Source organism: Dermacentor andersoni, chromosome 8 (assembly GCF_023375885.2).
Source record: "Dermacentor andersoni chromosome 8, qqDerAnde1_hic_scaffold, whole genome shotgun sequence".
Classification (NCBI taxonomy): Eukaryota; Metazoa; Arthropoda; class Arachnida; order Ixodida; family Ixodidae; genus Dermacentor; species Dermacentor andersoni.
Window position 1 is genome coordinate 145,856,050 of NC_092821.1, and position 22,411 is coordinate 145,878,460.

The 22,411-nt window shown below is 46.1% G+C and overlaps 3 protein-coding genes across 3 annotated transcripts; 2 read left to right on the forward strand and 1 right to left on the reverse strand.

Moving 5' to 3' along the window:
* The first annotated feature begins 373 nt into the window (after positions 1-373).
* Positions 374-3,772, forward strand: Vps60 (vacuolar protein sorting 60). Its single transcript, XM_050176512.3, has one exon. It carries the CDS (start codon positions 505-507, stop codon positions 1,168-1,170), a length of 666 nt encoding a protein of 221 aa, XP_050032469.2. The 5' UTR covers positions 374-504; the 3' UTR covers positions 1,171-3,772.
* Positions 3,773-12,028: 8,256 nt separating this feature from the next.
* Positions 12,029-18,085, reverse strand: RpL3 (ribosomal protein L3). Its single transcript, XM_050176510.3, has 8 exons — positions 18,010-18,085; positions 16,609-16,801; positions 15,567-15,919; positions 14,840-15,037; positions 14,080-14,280; positions 13,341-13,436; positions 12,328-12,447; positions 12,029-12,121 (listed from the first exon to the last, which is right to left on the reverse strand). Exons 1-8 carry the CDS (start codon positions 18,010-18,012, stop codon positions 12,077-12,079), a joined length of 1,209 nt encoding a protein of 402 aa, XP_050032467.2. The 5' UTR covers positions 18,013-18,085; the 3' UTR covers positions 12,029-12,076.
* Positions 18,086-18,172: 87 nt separating this feature from the next.
* Polr1E (RNA polymerase I subunit E) lies at positions 18,173-20,456 on the forward strand. Its single transcript, XM_050176509.3, has one exon. The coding sequence runs from the start codon at positions 18,354-18,356 to the stop codon at positions 19,584-19,586; it is 1,233 nt and encodes a 410-aa protein (XP_050032466.2). The 5' UTR covers positions 18,173-18,353; the 3' UTR covers positions 19,587-20,456.
* The last annotated feature ends 1,955 nt before the right edge of the window (positions 20,457-22,411 follow it).

Consider the following 22,411-nt stretch of genomic DNA (forward strand, 5'->3'; position numbering starts at 1 on the left):
TATATACAGTTTAATTATGCATAGCCTTTGTAGACCTGTGGAAGTAAAAGACAGCTTAGTGAATAAAAAGAAACTAAGAAACTAACTCTGTTTTGATAAGAGATGTGATGTAAGGCCGATGTACAATGTTCACACCAATTTTTGCTAACAAACCAAAATACCGTAGCGCTTCATAAAGAAACGTTCGCGCCATCTACTAGGAAATATATAGTCTACTTAATAAATATTTGCAACATAAAATTTAAGCTTGTAGTGTTTTATTTGTTCATAGATGGCGCACAAATCTGTAAAGCTAAATGTTTGAGCACTTATGTGACGCTTTTTGTTACTTGGAGCACGCGTGAAGTGTTGCAACTGAATGAATTACCCTAGATTCGCTTGTGACGCTCCACCCCTCTTCGGTCGATAGTTGCGCGAGAAACATTTCGCCATTGCGCCTGATTGCGCGTTGTTTGTCGCCAACGTGTGTCAGTCAGTGGAAGGAAAGCACAGCGGCCAAGCAAGATGAATCGTCTCTTTGGACGCGGCAAGCCCAAGGAGCCGCCGCCGAACCTGACCGACTGCATCGCCAGCGTTGACGGGCGTGCCGAGTCGGTTGACAAGAAGATCGCTAAGCTCGACACCGAGCTCAAGAAGTACAAGGACCAAATGGCCAAGATGCGCGAGGGCCCGTCAAAGAACATGGTCAAGCAGAAGGCGCTGCGCGTTCTCAAGCAGCGCAAGATGTACGAGCAGCAGCGCGACAACCTGATGCAGCAGTCGTTCAACATGGAGCAGGCCCACTTCGCCACGCAGACCCTGAAAGACACCAAGATCACGATGGACGCGATGCGGCTCGGAGTGCACGAGATGAAGCGCGAGTACAAGAAGGTGAACCTCGACGACATCGACGACCTGCAGGACGAACTCGAGGACATGCTCGACCAGGCCGGCGAGGTACAGGAGGCGCTGGGCCGGAGCTACGGCATGCCCGAAGTCGACGACGAAGATCTCGAGGCCGAGCTGAACGCGCTGGGGGACGAGATCGCGCTCGACGAGGACACCTCGTACCTGGACGAAGCGAGTGCCCCGAGGATTCCCACCAAGGAACCGGGCGCCGAGAGCGTACCGGCCAACCCGGAAGGCGTGCTGGTCGACGAGTTCGGCCTGCCCAAGATCTCCGCGACTTGAGCGTACGACGCCTTTCGGAAACGCCGCAGGTTCTCCGACCGACAGTTGCGTGCGACGGCTTCACGTCGTTCCAGAACTGACACACGGTGCGGCTTTTCCCCTGTGCTCGAAAAAAAAAAAAAATTGTGAGGGTTCAGTCAGGCGACCCGTGAAAGTTTCGGTTTAGCGGCGTCGTCGTTCTGCTGTTTTTAATACACCACCTCGTCGGCACGGCATTGTATGCTCGTATTGTGGGGCGTGGTTTGTTTCATTGCTTATCCCGTGTAACGGCTTTCTTTTCGTTATCCTGGCTAGAAAACGCTTGCTTACTGCATGTTAAAACGTAGTTGCGGCGCGTAATCTGCTGTTTGCATAATCTGCTGTTTGATGTGGATGTAGTTTGTTGATGTCCACATTAAAAGTTTGCGGCGCAGCCACTGTAGCCTACCTTTACGATGCCTGATTTGCGTTTAACAGATGGATAGTGGGACACACAATAACCACACATAGTCGCTGCTGCAAGGGATTTGAGAGCTCCAAGGAATGATGTGCAGTTGGCAGCGGGGCAGCTGGAGATTGCCAGTTAATGAGGGTCACCTTGGTAATCTGCCTTGTGGTGACGCTAAAATAACTGTCAGTGCTTTGCCATCCAATTTGCTGCACCTAATGTCTTGCCAACGTTGCGCCATTCATTAACAGGGAGAGAGGAGGTTCCCTTTTGGACACTTTTGGGTTCATGTTCTCTCTTTCGCCGCCTTGTAATATTCCTAGCGCTTAATTTTTTGTGAACTGTTGGTGCCATAGTCTGGCTTGTTCGTTTCTTTTTCTTCTTAGTTCTGCGCCGTGTTGTGTTGCAAAGCTTCATCTCATGCCCCCCTTTCCCTAAAACTGCATAATGCCATAGCATCCTACACGTATGTGGGAAGCTACAGCAATGCGCTGTTAAAAATTTTGCACCCCATGCAGGCAGTATAGTGCGATACAAGACCCGCTGAATGGTTTCCTGTCGCATCACCTGTCGCCTCGGCGACAGAAATACAGCCTACTCTCACTAATTCGACCTCAGTTAATTTGACTTTTCACTAAATTCGAAAGCTCTGGGAAGTGCCATCGAGAAACGATTCATTGCTATGGAAGAAAAACCTGGTTAATTTGAACATGAAAGCATGTCGCTTCCATTCCCCGCTGAAGCCTCCACATACATGTAGCAGTTGCTAAAGGATGAAGAACAAAATATTCTGCAAAAGGTGCTTCCCTAGAAAATGACAGTGACGACAGCAACCTGCCCTGTAGTGATGATGATGACGTGCACTGTGCCCTGGGCGACGTTGTTTAAAAATATTTTGTCTGCTTCGATGATACCATTGTCTGTGGGTCAGAGACTGACGAGGACATTTACAGTTATCTGTATTGAAGTAATCTGCCGGCGACAACAGACAACTTCAAAGTATAAAACAAACACGAAAATTGTTAATTCAGTGTAAACTTGCAGCCCCACTGGAGTCTACACTCTTAAATAAAAGGTATGCACCCTTTGAGGCTTATCTTGTCCCACAACAATAATAGTCATCTATCTTGCCCACATTTCGTTAAAGTTGTGTGCCCGGTACTTCCAGGTCATGAATGGCTTGTGCATTACCAGCATGACATGGCATTCTCGAAAGGCAAGTAGCAAGCGCAGAGTTTTCAAGAAAAGAAATGCAAGCAAGGCAGATGATGCCTATTGTTGTGGTACAAGATATGCCCCAAGATTGCAAGCTTTTTTAAGAGTCCAATTAACTGGAGTTGTTTGTACCAACTTCACTCTCGCATGCCATGTAATGTACACCCTTTAAGGTGTAAATTTTTCAGGCAACGATAGCCTAGAGAAGTTTGCCCCTTTTGGTGTCTGTCTTGTCTCCAGACAGTAATTGTAATCTCTCTTGCATGCCTTGCATTTCCTTTCTTTAATGCTGCACCCCTAATGCCAACTGGTCATGAAAGGAATGCTCATTATCAGCGTGACATAGCATCGTTGAGAGAAAAGTTGCAAGTCCAGAGTTTTCAAGAAAGGAAACGCAAGCCAATCAGATGACGGTTATTGTTTGGGGACAGGATGGGGGTGTCCCAAAGAACAAAAACTCGTTTTGGAGTCTAGTGTCATCAATCTCTCATTTTTTTTGCCCACTGCTTTGCTGTCAGAAATGGTGTAGGACACATCCACATGGTGTATCTGGTATGAATGTTCTGGGCATACAGTTTTAAACAAGGAACTAACTACACACAAAATTAATGGTTGTCATTCGACAAGAGTTATTATTTGTTAAGTATACACCTATTGAATGTTCAATGAGTTTTCTTGCCACCAGGTGTTGGGCCGCTGTACCGAATGTGATAACGGAGCTTGTGTGCTACATGTACGAAATTGTTTCAAGCCTAATGAAGGCAAGAAAACTGTAATGTGCATGTAGCCTGACCCTACAGTTGTACAAATTATTTTTGCATGCATGTTTCTCGGGCTGACATTTTCAGAATGCACAGATTGACCAGGAATTTTGCAAAGGAAGCACTATGTACACTCATGCCTCTTTTAGATCTGGAAGTGATGAATTGTGTTTGTATCAATATATGGCATTCTGTCAAATGGTTGCTTTTCTCTTATGTTGCTCAGTGTGTTTGTTTCATCCCTGTACGTTTTCCGACAAGTCACTCAAGAGCGTGCAGCCACAAGACCCACAGGCTGAAGAGGCAGGTTCCAGGTTTACAAGTTTTACCTTCGAAGTGAAGGCCTGACTGGTGTAGCTTACGCTGAGGATGTAGATTACGATACGCTATGACCTACTGCTTGTATTTGATCCAGTATGCTTTCAGCTTTTCATTTTTACCCTATTTGCAAAAGCATGCTGACTTCTCTCACAAAGAACTTTAGTTACAAACTACGGAGGCCCCAGTCCTGGCCGGCCATGCCCAAGAGCACCCAGCCAAGCCAGCAGCCAAAGAAATGGAGGACAAAAGTGACTCGTGAGCGCGAGTGGTGGTTCGAGGCTTGGCTGCACCTATGGAAATAGTTGTGCCGAGTTCAGACAAAAGGCTATTACATTTATTTGCACACTTGCCACAGTTGACGTAAATGTGAAATTTCTTGTGTGCCTAAAGCATAACCGCACTGATCTGCAACTACTGTTGAACCTAACCGTGGCTAGCGTGCCCACTTAAGTATACTCAATGACAACCTAAAATTCCAGTTGAACTTCTGCCCACAAAACTTCATATGGCCGCTGTTCCTCCCTGTTCCAAAGCATAGTTCCCGAGAGATACCAGTATGGAAAAGAAGTTTGCCTCCACCGTAACGTCGCAGACATTATCCAATGCGATTGTCAGGTTTATCTACATAAATTCTCATATTTTGACAGTGCTGTATTACTGCATTGTTAGGTTGTCACCAACTTTAGCATTAGGAAGGAGCATATAAGAAAGGATAGAGAGCGAGAGATAAATAGAAGAGAGGAAAGGCAGGGAGATTAACCACTAAATCCCTAATAAGCCAGCAGCCATTTTTTCGGCCACTTCACTGAGTGGTGTAACATAGACTTGTTCTGTAGTCTTAAGACTTCACCAGAATTTAGGCAGCCTAGGTGTTGGAGAAGAGTAGTTGCCAGGGGTGATGAGGTGACAAAAATACCCTGCTCTGAATACCCATTGCAGTCACCCCTCAAGGTCAACGGCTGAACTATTCTGCAGCAGAAGAGGTTCTAACAGCAGTCCAAAGACACTGGTGGTTCTCCACAAGGACTGGCACAGTCCAATGTTGCTATCTTCACAGACCGAATGACCAGGTGTCAATTTGCATTCTGCATGTTGTGGCTGATGTCCACTTGAGGACTACTGCTCACACTCATTAGGCCAAGCATGGCCTCCAACATCGGGTGGTGTACAGTTTCATGCCAGTTCCCAGAGTCCATGGTCGCTGCCTATACCCAATCATAGAGTTTCATACAATTACTGAAGGACACTGAAGAGCTGCAAACAGGGCAATTCAGCAAGCACAGGAATTAAGTACATGGATTTGCCTGAGCTTCATCCTACTGGTTTCAATTGGCTTCATGACTTTGTCAAATTATCATATTCAAGAAAGTACTGTGTTATAGATAACTAAATAAACATTACTGAAATTTTCTGCCGGCAGGATTCGAACACACAAACTCTAGCACAGAACCTCGATATTGAAAACATTACGCCACGGATGCATGGACAAGTGGAGCCACTGCAACTAGTCTTGTTGCCTTCTGCATAAAAACAAAGTACAGATTGCTTTGAAATTTAGGCAAATCAAGGCAGATAAAGCATAATAAACGAAACCACAAGAATGTCTGATGCCACACGCACAAGGATCAGACAAATCCATGTACTAAGTATCATTCCCATGGTGGCCTTACGATCATAGTGCCAGAGTTCCCTACAGCAATTATTGCAGGGAAATCCATGTATCGGGCCTTTCAGGTACCATGGGAATGATAGGTAGTACATGAAGCTGTCTAATCTTTGTGCTTGTGGCTTTGTGCTAAATTTCCAAGTATTCATAAATTTTAAACGCATGAAGTGAATGAGTCTCTGTGCAGATGAATAATCATTGCAAATCATTGCATTTATAACACAATCTTTTGTAGAAAATCATCAGATCGCAAAGCCACGAAGTCGGTCAAAGGCAAAAGAATCAAGTTGATGTAAATCCATCTGATATTACAGTGAGCGAGAAAAAAAGGTAGTGGTGCCCATCATTCCCACGCTAGCTGGAATGCCCCACTTGTACTTCCCGTAGACCACTAGTGCCAGACTCCCCTCTAGAAAGTCTTGCATGAAACTCTATGGCTGAGACAAAGTACCATGGGGATTGAGCTAGGCCCAGCTTTAAGTTATCTTTTGCTTCTTTGCAATCTGTTTCATAACTCCACACAGCGACAACAGGACCCACACATACATTTACTGCAATGTAATGGAATACAACATAATTGTGCCCACATAAGCACAATGCGCTTGTGGGCAGGTCAAAACAAAAGGTGCTTGCTCAACATACAGAAATAAATATAACAATACAGAGTCAAAGTAACTGAACTGTTAATAGGACACAAGGGTAGGTCAAAATGTAGGGGCATCGGTACAATAAGTTGTTTCACTACGAGGGGCTAACCATACCCACTTGAGGTTTCAGATATCTAGTAGCAGCTAGTTGAAATAGAAAGGTATATAAGACTGCCTTGCCGCTTTTCTACAGCAAGTGAATATTTGGGGAATCTCTTAATGGTGGGATTTTCCCAGAGTTGGGTAGCCGTCATCTTTACTTTGAACCCAATTGAAGAGCAATTTCGTTAGCGAGTGAAAATTCTACATTTTTTAAATCTCAGCAATCTTTCATTTCATTGTTGTATAAAATCCAACCTAGTTGAGTGCTTTCACATTCAAAACAGCACACATTTGGAAAACATGCATCCCGAGCAGCACGTCTTTCAAACACTGATGCACATTACCAGATGAGGTTTCTCAATAACTTGTTATTGCAAAGCCAGGTCAATGAAAAAACAAATGTGCAGGAACCATTGACATTGATTGTTAATTTAAACGAATACCCAAATGCTTCTACAATATTTTTCCGTTAATTAAAGGAATGATGCGCTTGAAGGTGTACATTTGTTGCAGTGATAATGTTTAGCTAGAGTTTACTACTTCATTGCATAGCACCGTAGAGAACATAGGCATTAACCAGAACATCTGTAGCCGCAGTATAGGGGTTCTATTCAAATTTGGTAATGGTAGCATATTCCAGCCAATTGGAGAGGCCCAGAGGCCTGCTATGGCCTCTTTTTGGCAATGGCGGCTCAGAATGCTGTCATTACCAAATTTTACAATGTTCAGAGCAGCGCCCTAGGTGGCTATACATTGTAAGCCAATTTGTCATGTTTGTGTTATACCCAGTGCCGTGAGCGCCACCTGGGAAGGCAACTGCCATCCTCATTTCCCAGCACCGTCACAGGGGGCGCAGACTGCAGGATAAAAGGAGAGCTGTCCTCCCCGAACACTTCACAACACCACGCAAACCTTCAGACTCTCCAGAGCTCTCACACAAGAGCACATGCATCTCAAAGAGCTGCAATACAATTGCTGGTTGGTGAGGAATAGGGATGTACAACTTTTCGAAGCTTTCGAATAACGAATCGAATAACGTCCAAATTTAATAGTCACTATTCGTAAATGCGAATATTTTTCAAATGCTTTTCAAATATTACGAAACGTCGACTGCATCCAAATAAACGTAAAATTGGAGCACCCACCCTCCCGCAGGCACAGTATAGACATAAAACACGAGAACTTGCACACTGAAGCAGGCTACGGTCGCTTAGGTAGCCATACTTCACAGGCTGCAGAGTGATCATTCCCTCTCTGAAGAGCCATGTCCATGCGAAGAAGCTACTTTCTTGCTCCCAATTCTCCATCTGTTCTTTCAATAAACAATGTTTCATAACATGCTATGTAATGACAGAAACTTGCCAACTTCAATAATACTGGGATGTGAACATCATTTTATATTGATTCCGATAATGGCTACTGATTATTCGAAAACTATTCGACATTTGATTCAGTCTTTGAAACCACTATTCACACACCTGTAGCAATGAACATGTACCCTCAATACTCAATCGTGCAGCAGCATGTTCCCATTGCATTGGTGCCTTTGTAACCACGGTGCAAGTCCAACCACCACCTCAGAAATGGGTGTAAGAGCCAAGGAAAGCTATTTAGAAAATTTCGTACCAATGCCCTTCCTTGCCAAAAGATTCACCGAGAGCATTTCTGCTCACCCATGACGCATACAGCACAGATGACAAAATATATTTTGCATCCCAATCAACTATGAAACTTTTTTATAAGGCTAAAAGCATCTTGCAACTTCTCGAGATCGAGCCTGACTACACTGTTCAACACCTCTAAGCAGGTATTACCAGAACTGGTCCGATTTTTTTTTTTCTTTTGGGATCAGCATTTGCCATAGAGACTAGAGAGTGCAATGGCGTCAGCAGGTAGAGTATGTACTTTATTTCGCCACAAAGATATGTTTATGTAGTTGGTATGGTGGGGAAAAAAAGCAGAGTAACACCACCATGAACCATTTACTTGCCGCCTTGCATTGATGGCTAGCAAATTTATCGGAAAACCACTGCGTTACACACTTGGGTAACACTTCAAAAACATCACGCTGCTGACGAAGCCTTCTTAGAGCACCAGCCCTCTGTTGCTGGTGATGGCAGCATGTGCCTGACAAAAGGCACGGTAACACTGGGTCATGGCACTGTGTAGATAGCAAGACCGATGAGACCGACAAGACACCGACGCCAACGAACGGCCGACTATTCAGCACAGTGTGTCACTGAGACCATTTTATCATAACAGGCCGACAAAGACGCAACCAACGGTCCTTCTTGTCGACGGTACCGACAAAATCGGCGTGCTGACCATAATTGTTCTACTGAATTGATGTCATAGCCGCTGCCCCTTCGCTTGTGTGCATAATTACAACTAAACCTGAATATAATGAAGTAGGTAAAATCGGCAATTTGCTTCGTTATATCAAAATTTTGTTGTAGTGAAATTTGGCCTTTTATGCAAATAAGTACAGTTGCCAGTCGATTTTTCTTACAGCAGTCACAGAATTTTCTGAATTATCGGGCAATCAAAAAAGTAAATTCGAATGAGAACATTCATTTTGATAAATTTGAAAGTCGGCAACAAATGATACAGTTTCATGCCATGTCGACGGTATCTTCACATGGGCGGTACAAGTTAAGCGAAGCCAGCCACGCTTTCGCATGCACTCCGCCCCCGCAGCTGATAGCGTCGCCTGCGCTGTGACAACGCTATCATGAAAAGTGCTAGCAGCGGGTAGCGAATGCTTCGTCTGCCTTTCGCTCCAAGTTACCGAAACTCGAGATTACACAACCTCCAATACTAAACGCGCAGGTAAGGCAACTTACAGGATGCCACGCCTTCTCGACACGCCCGCTCTTTGCACATGGATGGATGGAAACAACTTTATTTTGAATCCGGCAAATTTGATGACCCGGGCTCAGGTCTCAGGCCTTGCCTCATCGCCGCCTCTCGGGCTTGCTGAACAGCCCACTCTTGTGTCTTGAGGTTGGAGCTGCGCAGAGCGGCAGCTTACTTCGACTCAACAGTCTCTGGAGCCACTGCCATTGTAGCTGATGTAACACAACACTCCCACAACATGTGTGACAGCGTCGCTCTAGTTTCCCGACATAATTTGCAAAGAGCAGTCGGGTATTGCGTGGGGAAAATGTGCACACGTGGCAGATTACCTCTAAAGCGGGATGCGCGGCTGCGTATACGCTCAACTCCGCTCACACCCATGTACAGCCACAGCAGAGACGAGGGCCAAAAACCGATGCGTGCTCCAACTTACACTGCCCAACCCTCGCGTGCGTTTGATCACCTTACCACGAGCTCGCTCCCATCTCCCGCTTTCCCTTTGCTCGCACGGGAAGGCAGCACTCGCGAAGTCATCATCTTTCTTGGCTCCCCTCGCACACTTTCACTCACACCTAAAACACAAAGCGCATGAGGTCCGATGGGATCTTGTCGCACTTGCACTTTATACGAGACGTGATGCGGCTCCACTTCGGCAGTCGCTCTTGTCGTGCCGCGCGCGGTTCGACGTGTTTGCAAGCAGCGGGTTGTAATGAAATAATTTGACCATCTGCATCCGTGGAAGTTTCAATTTATTGTCTCGGCATTCCTCTGCGGTGGAAGCGAAATTTCATTATATTGAAATCACACATGAACATTTTGTTCTATTGAGGTTCTAAATACATGGTGTTCCATAGACAAGAGCTTATGAATAAGTTAAATACTTCATTATATTGATAATTTCATTATACTGAAGGTCATTATATCGAGGTTCAACTGTATTTGTACTCAGTATTGTCGAAACATGGCTGCGAAATTGAAATGCCCAATCTTCAGCCCTCTCAAGCCGCACACATGAAGTTTGAGCCAAGGTTGATCCTGTTTAGTTCGTGCACCTGCTACCGGTGGGCCTGAACATAAGCAGTTACCATGAAAGAAACTGCTTTTTTATAGTCCAGCTGTGGCCTGGGCCATAGTGATTTGATATCAACTACTCATTACTTCGCACAGCACTTATACAACGGCGACACAGTGTTTTACCAACATCTGCAAGTCACCGTTCTTGAAGGTTGCTGGTCGCATTTCCTACATCACTGGGTGGGTCTGTACATGTTATGCTGACACATTTCTTAATTCCAGAGAAGCACTGTTTACCTCTGCGTCAAACGGGAAACAAGAGTGCATTCGGCACAGCTGCATAAACAACCGCCTCGCTCAGTTACGAACGCTGTCAACAATGGCATCCACGCTTTTACGAGGAACTACACGGTCTATGAATGAGTGCTTATGCCAAGCATGGTTTTCTCTGTTTGATGGCACGCACACACTGCAAGTATGATAAAGAAAAGATATTCTCACTTTCCTTTTAATGCTACGTTTCGACATTATTCCATATCTGTGATGCATCTTCCTCCGAACATTTGACCTCTTGAATATGCAAAATACCTAGAGTATGTAAAAGGAATACAAAAAGTGAGGTGCCCATGAGCAGGCATCAACGACGACAAATTCCAATGTTGACAGACCGAACCGGCGTGTCTTTATTAGCTGCACCGTTAACGTAACAGCTAGCACACTCAGGCCTGCTCACCCAGTAGTCTGCGAGTGCCATACAGCTTGCAGGAATGACATGCTGCTCCAGAGAACATTAACAGAGATCCACAAAGCGCACACTCAACATGGATGCAGATACATCAATCCGCGAAAGCTCTGGCACCCTTCCAAAACGCTTCCAGCGGCAGAGGGAACACAAAAAAGGTGGATTGATTTTACAGGGTATTTACATCCACAACCAACATCGGGGCATTGAGAAATGCTGTACGGAGTGGAGGACACTTTCACCAGGTAGTTTTTAATGTGCACGTATATCGAACCAAAGTACGCAAGCATTTTTTGCATTGCCCCACTCTTTAAATGCAGCTTCCACCAGCGTCTCCTGCAATACATTTGCATGACTCTATGGCTGACAAAGCCGCAAACCCAACTCGCAACCTCATGCTTGGCAGCTTGTCTAAGCCACCCCAATAAAACAATGTTAACCCCTTTCATGCCACACTACTATGCCAAATTCCGACAGGAAATGGCCATATTTATCAAAAACACCGGGCAAACATGTATGGTCTTCTAGGAAAAATTCGCTTCTACTCATGCTGCCCCTTGGATGTGCTGCCACCCATAAAGGTATGTAAGCGGACAGTTACATTGTCTTAATTGAAGTCTTAGAAATATTACTGGCCCCAGGGCACCCAGATCGGTTAAAGCGATTTTGTTCCAGAGTACATTCAGACTCCGAAATGCAGCACAACCCAGCATCGCAACTGGCATTACAATCATTCAGCTCACGGCACAAAAGTGCATTAACCACAATTTGCGTGTAGTCTGTGCTCTCGTGCCACAGCTTTTCGAGTTCCGATGAAATGCCCTTAACAAATAAAGGCAATTAAGTTTCTGTGCGCACACAACCACTGCATATTGTTGCACTCATAATGCAACATTTAGCTGAAATTGATTCAATGGTAAAATGAGGCTCTTTGGAGCAAATCGATGTACTACCCACAGTCCCGTGTTTGCGACTGAACCATTTAACAGAGAAGTGCCACGGTCAGCTGGAGCAACTTTTGCAGGGAAACTACCAAATCCTGACCAAGCAGTACGCTGTAACAGCAGCAGTCTACAGTTAATGCATCAACATAGACAAGACCACACGTAGGACTCCAGAATGCACATTTATTGCCCCACCGAGCCAGAAAAAGCTTTAGGCAGTCCCTTCTTCCTTCAACTTGTCCTTTTTCAGCGGGCCCTGCAAGACGAATAGGCGAAAGAGCTCAATGAAATGGCGGACACAGCAAGGACGATTGCAAGCACGAACACACGTCAGAAGGATCAGTAGGAAGGCAGTATTGGGTATGGTCATCAACGACTTACAGACAGCGCATATCCATGTTTCTCATCACACAACCAACTGAAGTTACCAAAGAAAGACTGAGGCAGTGGTGCCCGACTCACCATGAAGTTGTGCTTCTCGGCCGGAGTCTGGAATCTGCCGTGTCCGAACTTGGACGATGTGTCGATGAACTTCAGCGTGATCTTCTCCAGGGCAGTACGCTTCGTGTGCACCAGCAGAGACTGCACGAGAAAATCGACAAGTTTTTTTAAACAAAGAGCTTGACACGACAGCAACGCCCGTCAACAGCGTCAATGAATGGGTCAGGCCTATCATTGTTAACATCCACCACAACATTCTCGGCATTGTTCGGCTCAATGAATTCATCACAATGGACAGATGTGCACCGTGCTTGCATGAACATGTGGCCCCCCACACACATCAAGTGCAGCAGAGAAGCAAAATGTTGTTAATCAGTACAGCATTGAATGTTTGTGTAGTCTGGACACAACATAAACCTCTTGATAACTTGCCCCCTAAGGACACACTTAAAATGCACGTCTTTTAGATTAGATGTTGCAATGACATTCCTTTGGTTTCTTCCGGCTAGTTGACCTAACACTAATAAGTCGCATGCAACAGGAAGTTGCATTTCTAACACGAGTTACAGAAATATACTCAGTAATGCTAATATTGGCAAGTTGTTACAATAGCTCTGCAACATCCAATTTGCCAGACATGCTATTATAGCAAGGTTTGAATTTGACCACATTGTAGAGGTGTACTATGTGCAAATTATCATAATCTATGCTTCCAGTGTCTACAGCATACCCCTCTCCCACCCTACCACCTTTTTGTACTGCTTATAAGTGCACCAGTCAACATTCTAGTTGCAGTTTTGAACACTACATGATCCCATTCCTTCAACGTTGGCGACATTATCGGATGCACAAAACGCCTCGACTGAAAACATGCTTGCCTGAGCACAATGCTTTTGGAAAATTTGTTAATTTTTACAACTTTGTGTGGTATGTAGAGTCAAAAGATAATTGCACTTGATGTTAGCACTGGGCTTCGTCACTTGTTCATGTAAGCACAGAGCACACAGAGTGAAAGAGCTGCAAACCATCCTCACCTTACGCATCGTGATGACCCTTTTCTTGGGACCCATGATGCAGCCTTTCAGCATCACGTAGTCACAGTTCACCACACCATAGTGGGGGAAGCCACCCTGGAAAGCGCCGGAATCGCAATAGGTTAGCCAACCACAAAGGACTCTGTACAACGTCAAATTAGCTTAGCTACAAGGTCAGTCCGTCCTAGTTCAACCAAAATAAAACCCTCAGGAATCAGGTCAGATACATTCATCACTCAGAAGCAAGATCAGCTTGTCATTTTGCTGCTGCTGCAATGGCACCCACTAATGCAACATTCAAAGTGAACAAGAATGCCGACTGCAGATGCATATCCCTGCCAAGTCCTAATATAGTGCAAGATGTACAGTTGCAAGCTGCAGAACTATAACAACAGAATTTTCAAGGATTCTGCTAGCTTTGCAGATTATTAACAAAATCTCCATCCTCAAATTACTGCAATTTAACATCTAAATCTGCTATCTTTATTATAAAAGATGCTAGTTCCCTGGAGTAAGTTGGGCAAACTTTCAAACCCTCAGTTTACACAAAAAATATGGCATAAAAGCGTTTCTGCAGATCAGTGTTCACTCATTTGCCGATTCATTCCCCCAGGGATGGCTGTTGACATAACGAAACATAACAGAATACATGTATGGTACAGGGTAACCACCGAAAAAGCAGCAAACTGCCAAGCTGTCCAACGCGCCAACCATCAATGAGAACAGAGACTGCACCAACCATGGGAGTGATGCTCTTGTTGGAGGTGTCGTAGTCGGTGGCTGCATTGTTGATAACCAGCTTGCCGTCCTTCTTGTGGACGCCCTGGCCAATGCGGTAGATTTTTTTGTTGATTTCCGTGCGGTGGTGGAAGCCCTTCTGACCAGCACGGGCCACGGTAAACTGGACACGGCTTGGATGCCACGCACCGATGCAAGCAACCTGGGTTGAAGCAGACGCATGTTTATGAGCAAAGCATGCTAAACTGAAGACAGGAGGTTTATGCAGCTTGGTGGATTTGGACAACACTTCTGCCAAAAGCCCAATGGGAAAACTACCATTTAGTGGTTGCCATGCTATTGCTACCAGGAAGCACTGAATGTAAATGACTTGGTTTTTTTCATACCTATTGCTGGGATGAACTTCTAAGCCTGACAAGAGTAATCTCCGAGAATAAAATCGTTTATAACTGGTTTGAGGGCTCCCAAAACTAGCAAGACAACAGATTGCATCTTGCAAAGCCAGAGAGAGCCACCATACTATCAGTAGGTTATAACTAATGTGCAGACGATACTGGTAACCATGAAGGTAGTGCTACATTGCATTATAACTAATGTGCAGACGACACTGGTAACAATAAAGGTAGCGTTACATTGCAGTGATTTGCAACCAGTGGACAATGGAACAGCCACAATATGTGAACCCAGTCCTTATGGATAACCCACACAGAGTTAGTTCCCCAGAAGCAAGGAGAGAGAGAGAGAAAGACCCGTGCACCCACCTTGCGCAGACCCTTGTGCGTCTTGCGTGGCAGCTTCTTGGTGTGCCACCTGCTGGTCACCCCCTTGAAGCCCTTGCCCTTGGTCACACCAATGACGTCAATCATCTCGTCCTGGTTAAACACCTGGGACACCGGAATGGGCTTCTCCATGTGCTCGCGGGCCCACTTGATCTTGGCGCCCACGGTGCCACCATTCACCTGCAACACAAAAGACAGCACCTACTTCAACAAACACTTTTCTTTTACAGAGATGAACTGCAGACACGGCTACTTCAGAAAGAAACCAGACCTCACAGTGTTCTAACTAAGAGACTAGGCTTAAGTTTGTTCGGAGGAAAAGTGAGACAGCACACGGTGCGGGCTTTGCAATGGATAATTTTAACCTTTATGGCATGCGACATTACTTCTAAATCGGTTACTGACCAGGGCCATGTTGCAAACACTTCAGACAACTACCCTAAATTGTGCAGCTTGTACACAGCCATGTTAGTAAATACTTGAATAACCTTCAAGGACCGACAAGATGCTGACGACAAGATCAACACTGACGCCTTGAAAAGTAGCGTCTAAAACAGCTACAAGTGGCATCCACATAATTTTAAGCACTTCAATTAATTATAAGGGTTTCAAAGGCCTTAAAATGGCATTTTGATACCCAAGGGGCTTCCAAGGACAAAACAATGCTCTTGCCAGTCAGCTCAACAGGCGAAGCCACACACACACACACCTGAATCTCCATGATGTGGGCCTTCTTTTGGCGCCTGTGCATCAGCTTCATCTGGGTGTGGGCGAGGACGCGGATAACCTTGCAGTACTTCATCTTCTTGAAGTCGCGCTCAATCTCCTGGCGGCCAAGGTCTTCCTGCCACCGCTTGCAGCTCTTGGTGAATGCCTTCTTCTTGGACTTATACCAGTTCTTGTAGAAACGGCGCCGGCACTCCTCGCTCAGGTGCTCGGCCCAGATGGTCTTGAAGGCACGCAGGCCCTTGGGCGTCTCGATGTAGCCCACCACACCAACAATCATCATGGGCGGTGCCTCCAGGATGGTCACCGGCTCCACGACTTCCTTCTTGTTCACCTCTGCAAAGCAACGCAACACAAAAGTTCGCTCCTCATGTTCGTGCTCCTCGAATAATGAAACAATCTACAAGCTGGCCAGAGCTTCACATTACAAGCAAGACGAGATTAGGCCTACCACAATGAAAGCTTAACGCTTAGCCTATTGACACGATGCATGCATCTCAGCTTTAAGCTCCCCGTGTGTTCAAGTAATGCTGAAAATGGCTACGATACTCCAACTGAACTTAATTTTGACTCCCTGTCCAAGGTATAATTATTCTACTATGCTCTACTATAGTGGTCCTTAAGGTGCAATGCCATAATCACTGCAGTGCAAGCTATGGGTTGTATCACCCAATCTGAGCAGAAGTGTTCCTTTATTGTGCACAACTTCGTGGGTATGAAGTTGTTTAACAGACTCAAGAGAGGCTTAGGTAACTGCAGTACCCATTTCCATCACAGTAACACTACCCTCAACATTCTGAAGTCAGGGGGTGCACTCTCATATGCAAGCCCCCTGTTGTCCCTCAAGCCATTCATTACAATTACCTCAACGGTCACAAGCTTTCAAGACGCAGACGCGCTGACCAGACAGGGAAGGTGACCCAGCTGCCAGTGGCCTCTCGAAGAGGCGTGCACATGGCCGTGGCGACCAGAGGTGCACCGCCTGCCCCGGGTGTAGGGGCAGGCGCGCCGGAACGGGCACTTACTCGATCCAGGCTTGTCGACTTCGCGCACAATGTGCGTCATGCCGGCCTTGAAGCCCAGGAAGGCGGTCAGGTGGATGGGCTTGGTCGGGTCGTCCTTGGGGAACGCCTTCACCTTGCCGCGGATACGCTTGCTACGCTTTTTGGGCACGAAGCCCATGGACCCATGCCGGGGCGCCGAAAACTTGCGATGAGACTGCAAGGGTACAAGGACAAGTGGCAAAATGTAACACGTGGGAAAATGTGACAAGCAATCTCAAGTTTCAAGCCGTGCTGGCACGTAAATTTCCAACGTGTGTGTAGGAAGGGTGGCAGATGGATGTTTTGGAAGACGAGGCATTGGTCACAGCCATTAAGTCTTCTCGTTTAGATGTTACCTGTCCTCAGAAGGAGCCGGCTTGTTTCAATGATAGTTTGCACAGACGTTCAGTTCACACTTCTGGCCGAAAACGCTAGAGCTACGCGGGATTCAAGCGTCCGTGACATAAGTGCGGCTGTCTATAATGTTACATGCGCTAGACCTGACAATATACACTTAACAGTGCCACGGGGCAGGCATTTATGAACCCGGCGTAACAAAGGCTTACGGCAACACGCGGACTTGGCATGAATGCCCTGCGTGAAGCCGACCAAGCAGACATGAGGGGCTAAGCAGAAACACCATGTTTAATAGACTTCAGCCTGTATCAGTTTCCAGGTGTCCGAGAACGAAGAGTCCGTTAGGGGCCCGGCGTTTGCCACGGGGGAGAATCGAACACGTGCTTACCGATGCCGCATTCAAAACCATATTCGTTAGGCTCTTTTAAATCTAATACAATCGGCACATTTACAAGTAATTGTTCGACTGCATACAAGGAACGGGAGTTATTAACCGAGAAAGATTTGTCACTACGACGGCAGTATGCACTTGGCCGTTAGCATGGCATCGACAATTTTGTCGCACGAGAACAGCTCCGATAATGCTAATAAGCTTCTGAAAATCTGATTCCTGCTGTAACTATCTGTCGTTATTCAACCAGGCACTCTGGCGATATTCGCAACGTGGTACACGACCTGCATAGACATGCCATGGGTACAGGCGAGATTACAGTACGCCTCGGGGAAACCGAATATGCTCATTTTATTCCGAGACTTAAAAACATCGCGGGTAGAATTCATAGTGCAATTCAGTACGAGAACGAGCCCTTTCCAAAGGTCATTTAACAGCAAAAGGGCTGCCGCATAGAGGGCTGTCGCATAACCGACAAATATCGCACTGATTAAAACCAACTGGCTGAAAACTATGTGTGCAACAAAACGCTTGATAAGTTAATTAAAATGGAGGCATCGATTGATCACTGTTCGCTCAGAAATTAAAACGATGCAACACGATTTAAAACCGCAGAAGTAGCAAATCGAACCTACCATGATCGCAGCGTCCCGATGAAAGAGACCAGTTTCGGCGCGCACTCGAAGTCATTCAAAAACAGGGGGCAGCACTAGTCTGCTTAACTATGCAATTCAGGTACCAGATCTTGTCATTTTATTTTGCATATATTACAAATGATGTTCAAAACTCTCTTACGAGTAAAAAAGTATACGGTACACGAAAAACTTTATCAACTGCTTTGCAAAAACTGTGACATCGAAATCCAGCATTGAAACCGAAACCTGGTGGCGTGCTAGGCCCACGCTTCTCGGGCGCGAACCACGTTTCTTCGAGTTGGTCTGTGGTGTTTTTGCATGTGTTTTTGCCCCGAGCATGCAAAATGGCACCTAAGAAGTGGCGCTTGAGAGCGGCACAGGGACCAACATGTGTGCCGGTCGTCTCCTTCTCGCACGGCTCGCTAAATGCCTCGACGCGGCTGCCCACCACCGTCTACGAGCAAAAGGTGACCACCGCCGGCCGCACCAAGACCCGGCGCATCCTCGCCTCCGAAGCCGACGGGTTGGAGTATGTCGGCGAGAACTACGGCGAACACGGACTCCGCGCCAATGCGCACTGCAACCACTTCGTGGCCGTCGAGAACGTCAGCACGGGAGCCGTCTCGCTTTACCCGGCCGACCTGATCAGCATGCGGCCTTACTTCGCCAGATCGGCGCCCAGCGACAGCACCTCGAAAGCGCCGGACACCAAGACGTTTCGCGAGAAGGTCGACGCCCTCGCGACAGCCTTCGGTAGCAAACGCAAGAGAAAGGCGGTCGAGACCCGCCTCCGACTCAACGTCGAAGAAGACACGCTTCACGAGACCACAGCCAGCACTCTAGCAGCCGTCAAGGACAGCCTGACGGCGCTCGAAAACGACGCGACAGGCGGAGGCAAGTCTTCGACGTCGGTCGCCGAGTCGATACCGCCGCAGAACCGCGAAGCGACCATCCCCCAGGACGTGTACCGGATCGAAGACGTCATCCCGCCAGAGCACAACGACTACCTCGACGAAGTGGCCGAGCCTCTGCTGAACGCGACGCCAGACCAGATCGCCCAGTGGAGATCGGATGCCACGTACCCCGAGTACGTCGTCAACCGCGTCGAACGCCTCTCCAAGGACCCCGAGAACAGGGCCATCGAGGCGAGGCTGCTAGCCTTCTACTGCATGCTCGTCTCGATCTCCCGCTTGAGGTACACCGACGTCAAAAAGAAGGACCCGCTGCCCGACATAGCGCAGCCGCTCAAAGGGATCCTTCTGGACACGTTCACGCTGACCGCGCGCAGCGAGCGCGGCGTGACGTCACGTAGCTTTCCGCAGCGGATGAAGGACAAGGTGCTCGCTTACATCCTGGTGGTCGTGCTCGTGCTGGAGGACTACAAGTTCGACTTCAAGACGGTCCAGCTCGACACCAAGGCGTCGGACAGGACTCTGACGACGCTGGCGTACGCGCTCGGCTGTCACGTGGGCACGAAAAAGACGCCGGGAACGCGCGTGGGAAGCAAGTTCCTCGAACTCAAGCTGCCCCTCGTAGACCCCAGTCAGCATCAGAAAGCCAAGAGGGGCAGGATGTGAAACGTGTTTTTGTTGCATAAAGGAATGTTATATAGTGACGTTACAGAGCTGTTTCTGTTACAGTGGGCTAGTTTCGCAGTGCCTTTCAGAAGGCCATTTAACTCATTGGAGGCTGGACGATGCCTTGTGAACGCTCTTCTGTTGCACTCGAGCGGTTTTAATGAGGCCTTGAAAATGCTTTTTATGCAGGTGTCAGCTACACGTTGCAACGAGCGCAGTGAAGTTTGGAAACTATCTAGTAAGCCTCTGACAGAGCTGCTAAAGAGTGAAAAAGCAGCAGTGACAAGACAGGTGAAACGTGCTAACGACCACTGCTGCTCAGATTCCTAGGAGATCTGGAAGAGTGTGTGTGCATGCAGGAGTAATTTATGGTCTCAAAAGATTTCCAATTACTGGTTTCTTCGGGCCACTGTCGCTCGACTTCAACTTGCAGCGGCATGGCATTTTGGAAGCCACAAGGAGTCATCTTCCCTTTGAAAAGAGCTATCTTTGCATTCTGCTTCTTAATTCCATGCACTACACATAACTACAAAACTTGACTCGCCAAGTTCACTGGAAAACACGCGTTGCAAAGAAATGGGCTCTTCATAATGTTTGTATTCACTCTGTTCTTCCAACCTTAACTCCTGTGTGCTCAGTAACAATTCAGTAAGAACCTGTCAACCTCCCACTTCAGTTAGTGCGGCTATGAAACATTGGAGGCCATGCTGTACACCACCAGCAGTGTTGTGGATGTTATGTAAGCTAAGATGTTTTAAGTTGGGCAGTTGCACCTTTGTATATGGACATGTTCATCTGTCAAAGTGTTGGAATGTACAAAATGTTGCACTGATAAGAGTCTGACATAAAGTTCTATTCTGAACCAAGGCACTGGCTTGTTCTCACTGATATTTTGTGCAGACGTGGCATTTCACGGCATGTCTCGCTTAAGGCCATGATTGGCTTCATTGGCTGTCTCGTGCAGCACTTAACAGTGTGAAACACATTACATATGCAAGCCAAAATTGGGTCGTTATGTGGTGCATCGGTAGTTGAAAACAAGGAGGTAATATTTTGCGGTAGACTTTTAGTTTAAGAAAAGCTAAACGCTGCTCGTGACTGAACGTATGAAACAAAACTACAAAGATCTCTTACTTCAGTTCTTTGCCTTCTTGAGTCCTCATCTGTATTCGCTCCGATGCCATACCAACAAGCCTGCATTGCAACGCTGGTTGACTCAACACCGTGGTGGCTTGGGCTAGTCTGTACACACTCTACAGGGGAACAGCACGAAAAGACGAAGGACACACAAGGGGTGTATGTTCCCCTTCTTGTCCTTCGTCTTTTTGCACTGTTCCCGTGTAGTTATACTAATGCTATTAAGTATTGCTGTTTCGCAGCACTATCTACTCGTACAGCGACTTCAATTTGGGACCAATTGGCATATTGAGCACATTCATTGCAAGAGGATGTCTCTTGTTAAATCACTGGCTTCTATTCTTTAATTGCGTAATGTAAAATTTGATTAGCTGCATTTTTTAATTACTCAATTATGTATTTTTATTTATTGCACAAGTAATTTTCTCCTCTGAGTGATCTAGATGAATGAGTTGATTCGTGCTATGTGCCACAGACGGTATTTAAAATTCTGTGAACGTTAAAAGAAAAATACAGTATAGTAGTACAGTATAGTACAAACATGCATGACAGTCTGCTACTATGAGGCCAGAAGGTTTCTTTTATAGGAAGACATTCGTGGTGGCTTGTTACGATATATTTATTAGTCTGTAAGCAAATGGGAGGCATAAGTCTGAAACTGATGTTTAGCAAATATAAATTGCCTATATGCTAATATGCACACCAATTCAAATTCCTAACAGACATTAAAAAATTTAATTCAGGGGTCTTATGTGCCAGGGCCGCAATCTGACAAGGCACACTGTTGTGTGGGACTCTGGATTAATTTTGACCACCTGGGGTTCTTTAACGTGCACATAAATCAAATTACTGTCTCACCTCAGTTTACGAACGCTTCTATTCATGAACAATCCTGTTTGAGAATCCAGCCACGATTCATGAACTCGTAGAGACAGCTCATGTGATGCATAGATGATGTCAATTCTTGTTAAATAAAAACAACTTACAATTTATAGTACTATTACCTTACTACTGATGTTTAAGCTTAAAGTTATGTATGTGATGAAAAGTTAAATTAATTGTACTACAAAGTTTGGGAATGTATGTGATGAAATGTTCAATTAATAGCACTACGAAGTTTGAGAGAACCCCTGTAGCCAGATTGTGTCACTGAACGTGACCATGAAGACTCTAATGCAAGGTATTTGAGACGATTGCGTCCATGGGTAGGACTATGGAGGAACTTCTTGAAGGGAGGCTAGCAGTCGTGCCATTAAATCTATCCTGAAAAAAAAAAAAAATGGAATGAGTGCGAAGACTTCTTCGAGAAGCACTTCCCCCAACAATAGAGAGTGTTGAACTTGATGAACAGCAATGTGATCTCAATTACTGGGGACTGTGCAGTCACTGCAGTATAGCAAAAAAAAAAAGTCGTACTGCACATTTTTTGCCAGTACTGAGGAAGAAACTCCCGAAGAAGATCCTCGTGATGTACTTATTGAGTGGCTCTCCCTTCAGCTATACACCACCCACCAAAAGTGAGAAAGTGGGCTCTCTCTTCATACAATAACTTTACGTAGTGTACTGCATTGTACAGTGAACTTGTTTCAATGTTCTTCCATTAAGATAAATTTTGTTTAAACCCCTAGCTAGAGTATGAACGGACTAAACACACATACATTGCTTCCAATGCTAAACTCTGGTTTGGT

What these genes read in the sequence shown, in the direction of transcription:
- Polr1E (XM_050176509.3), top strand. Translation starts at nt 18,354, where the DNA reads ATGGCACCTAAGAAGTGGCGCTTGAGAGCGGCACAGGGACCAACATGT.
- Vps60 (XM_050176512.3), top strand. Translation starts at nt 505, where the DNA reads ATGAATCGTCTCTTTGGACGCGGCAAGCCCAAGGAGCCGCCGCCGAAC.
- RpL3 (XM_050176510.3), bottom strand. An exon ending in CCCACATCATGGAGATTCAG is followed by an intron (nt 15,038 to 15,566) that starts GTGTGTGTGTGT and finishes TTTGTGTTGCAG; the next exon opens with GTGAATGGTGGCACCGTGGG. An exon ending in CCGAGAAGCACAACTTCATG is followed by an intron (nt 12,122 to 12,327) that starts GTGAGTCGGGCA and finishes TTCGTCTTGCAG; the next exon opens with GGCCCGCTGAAAAAGGACAA.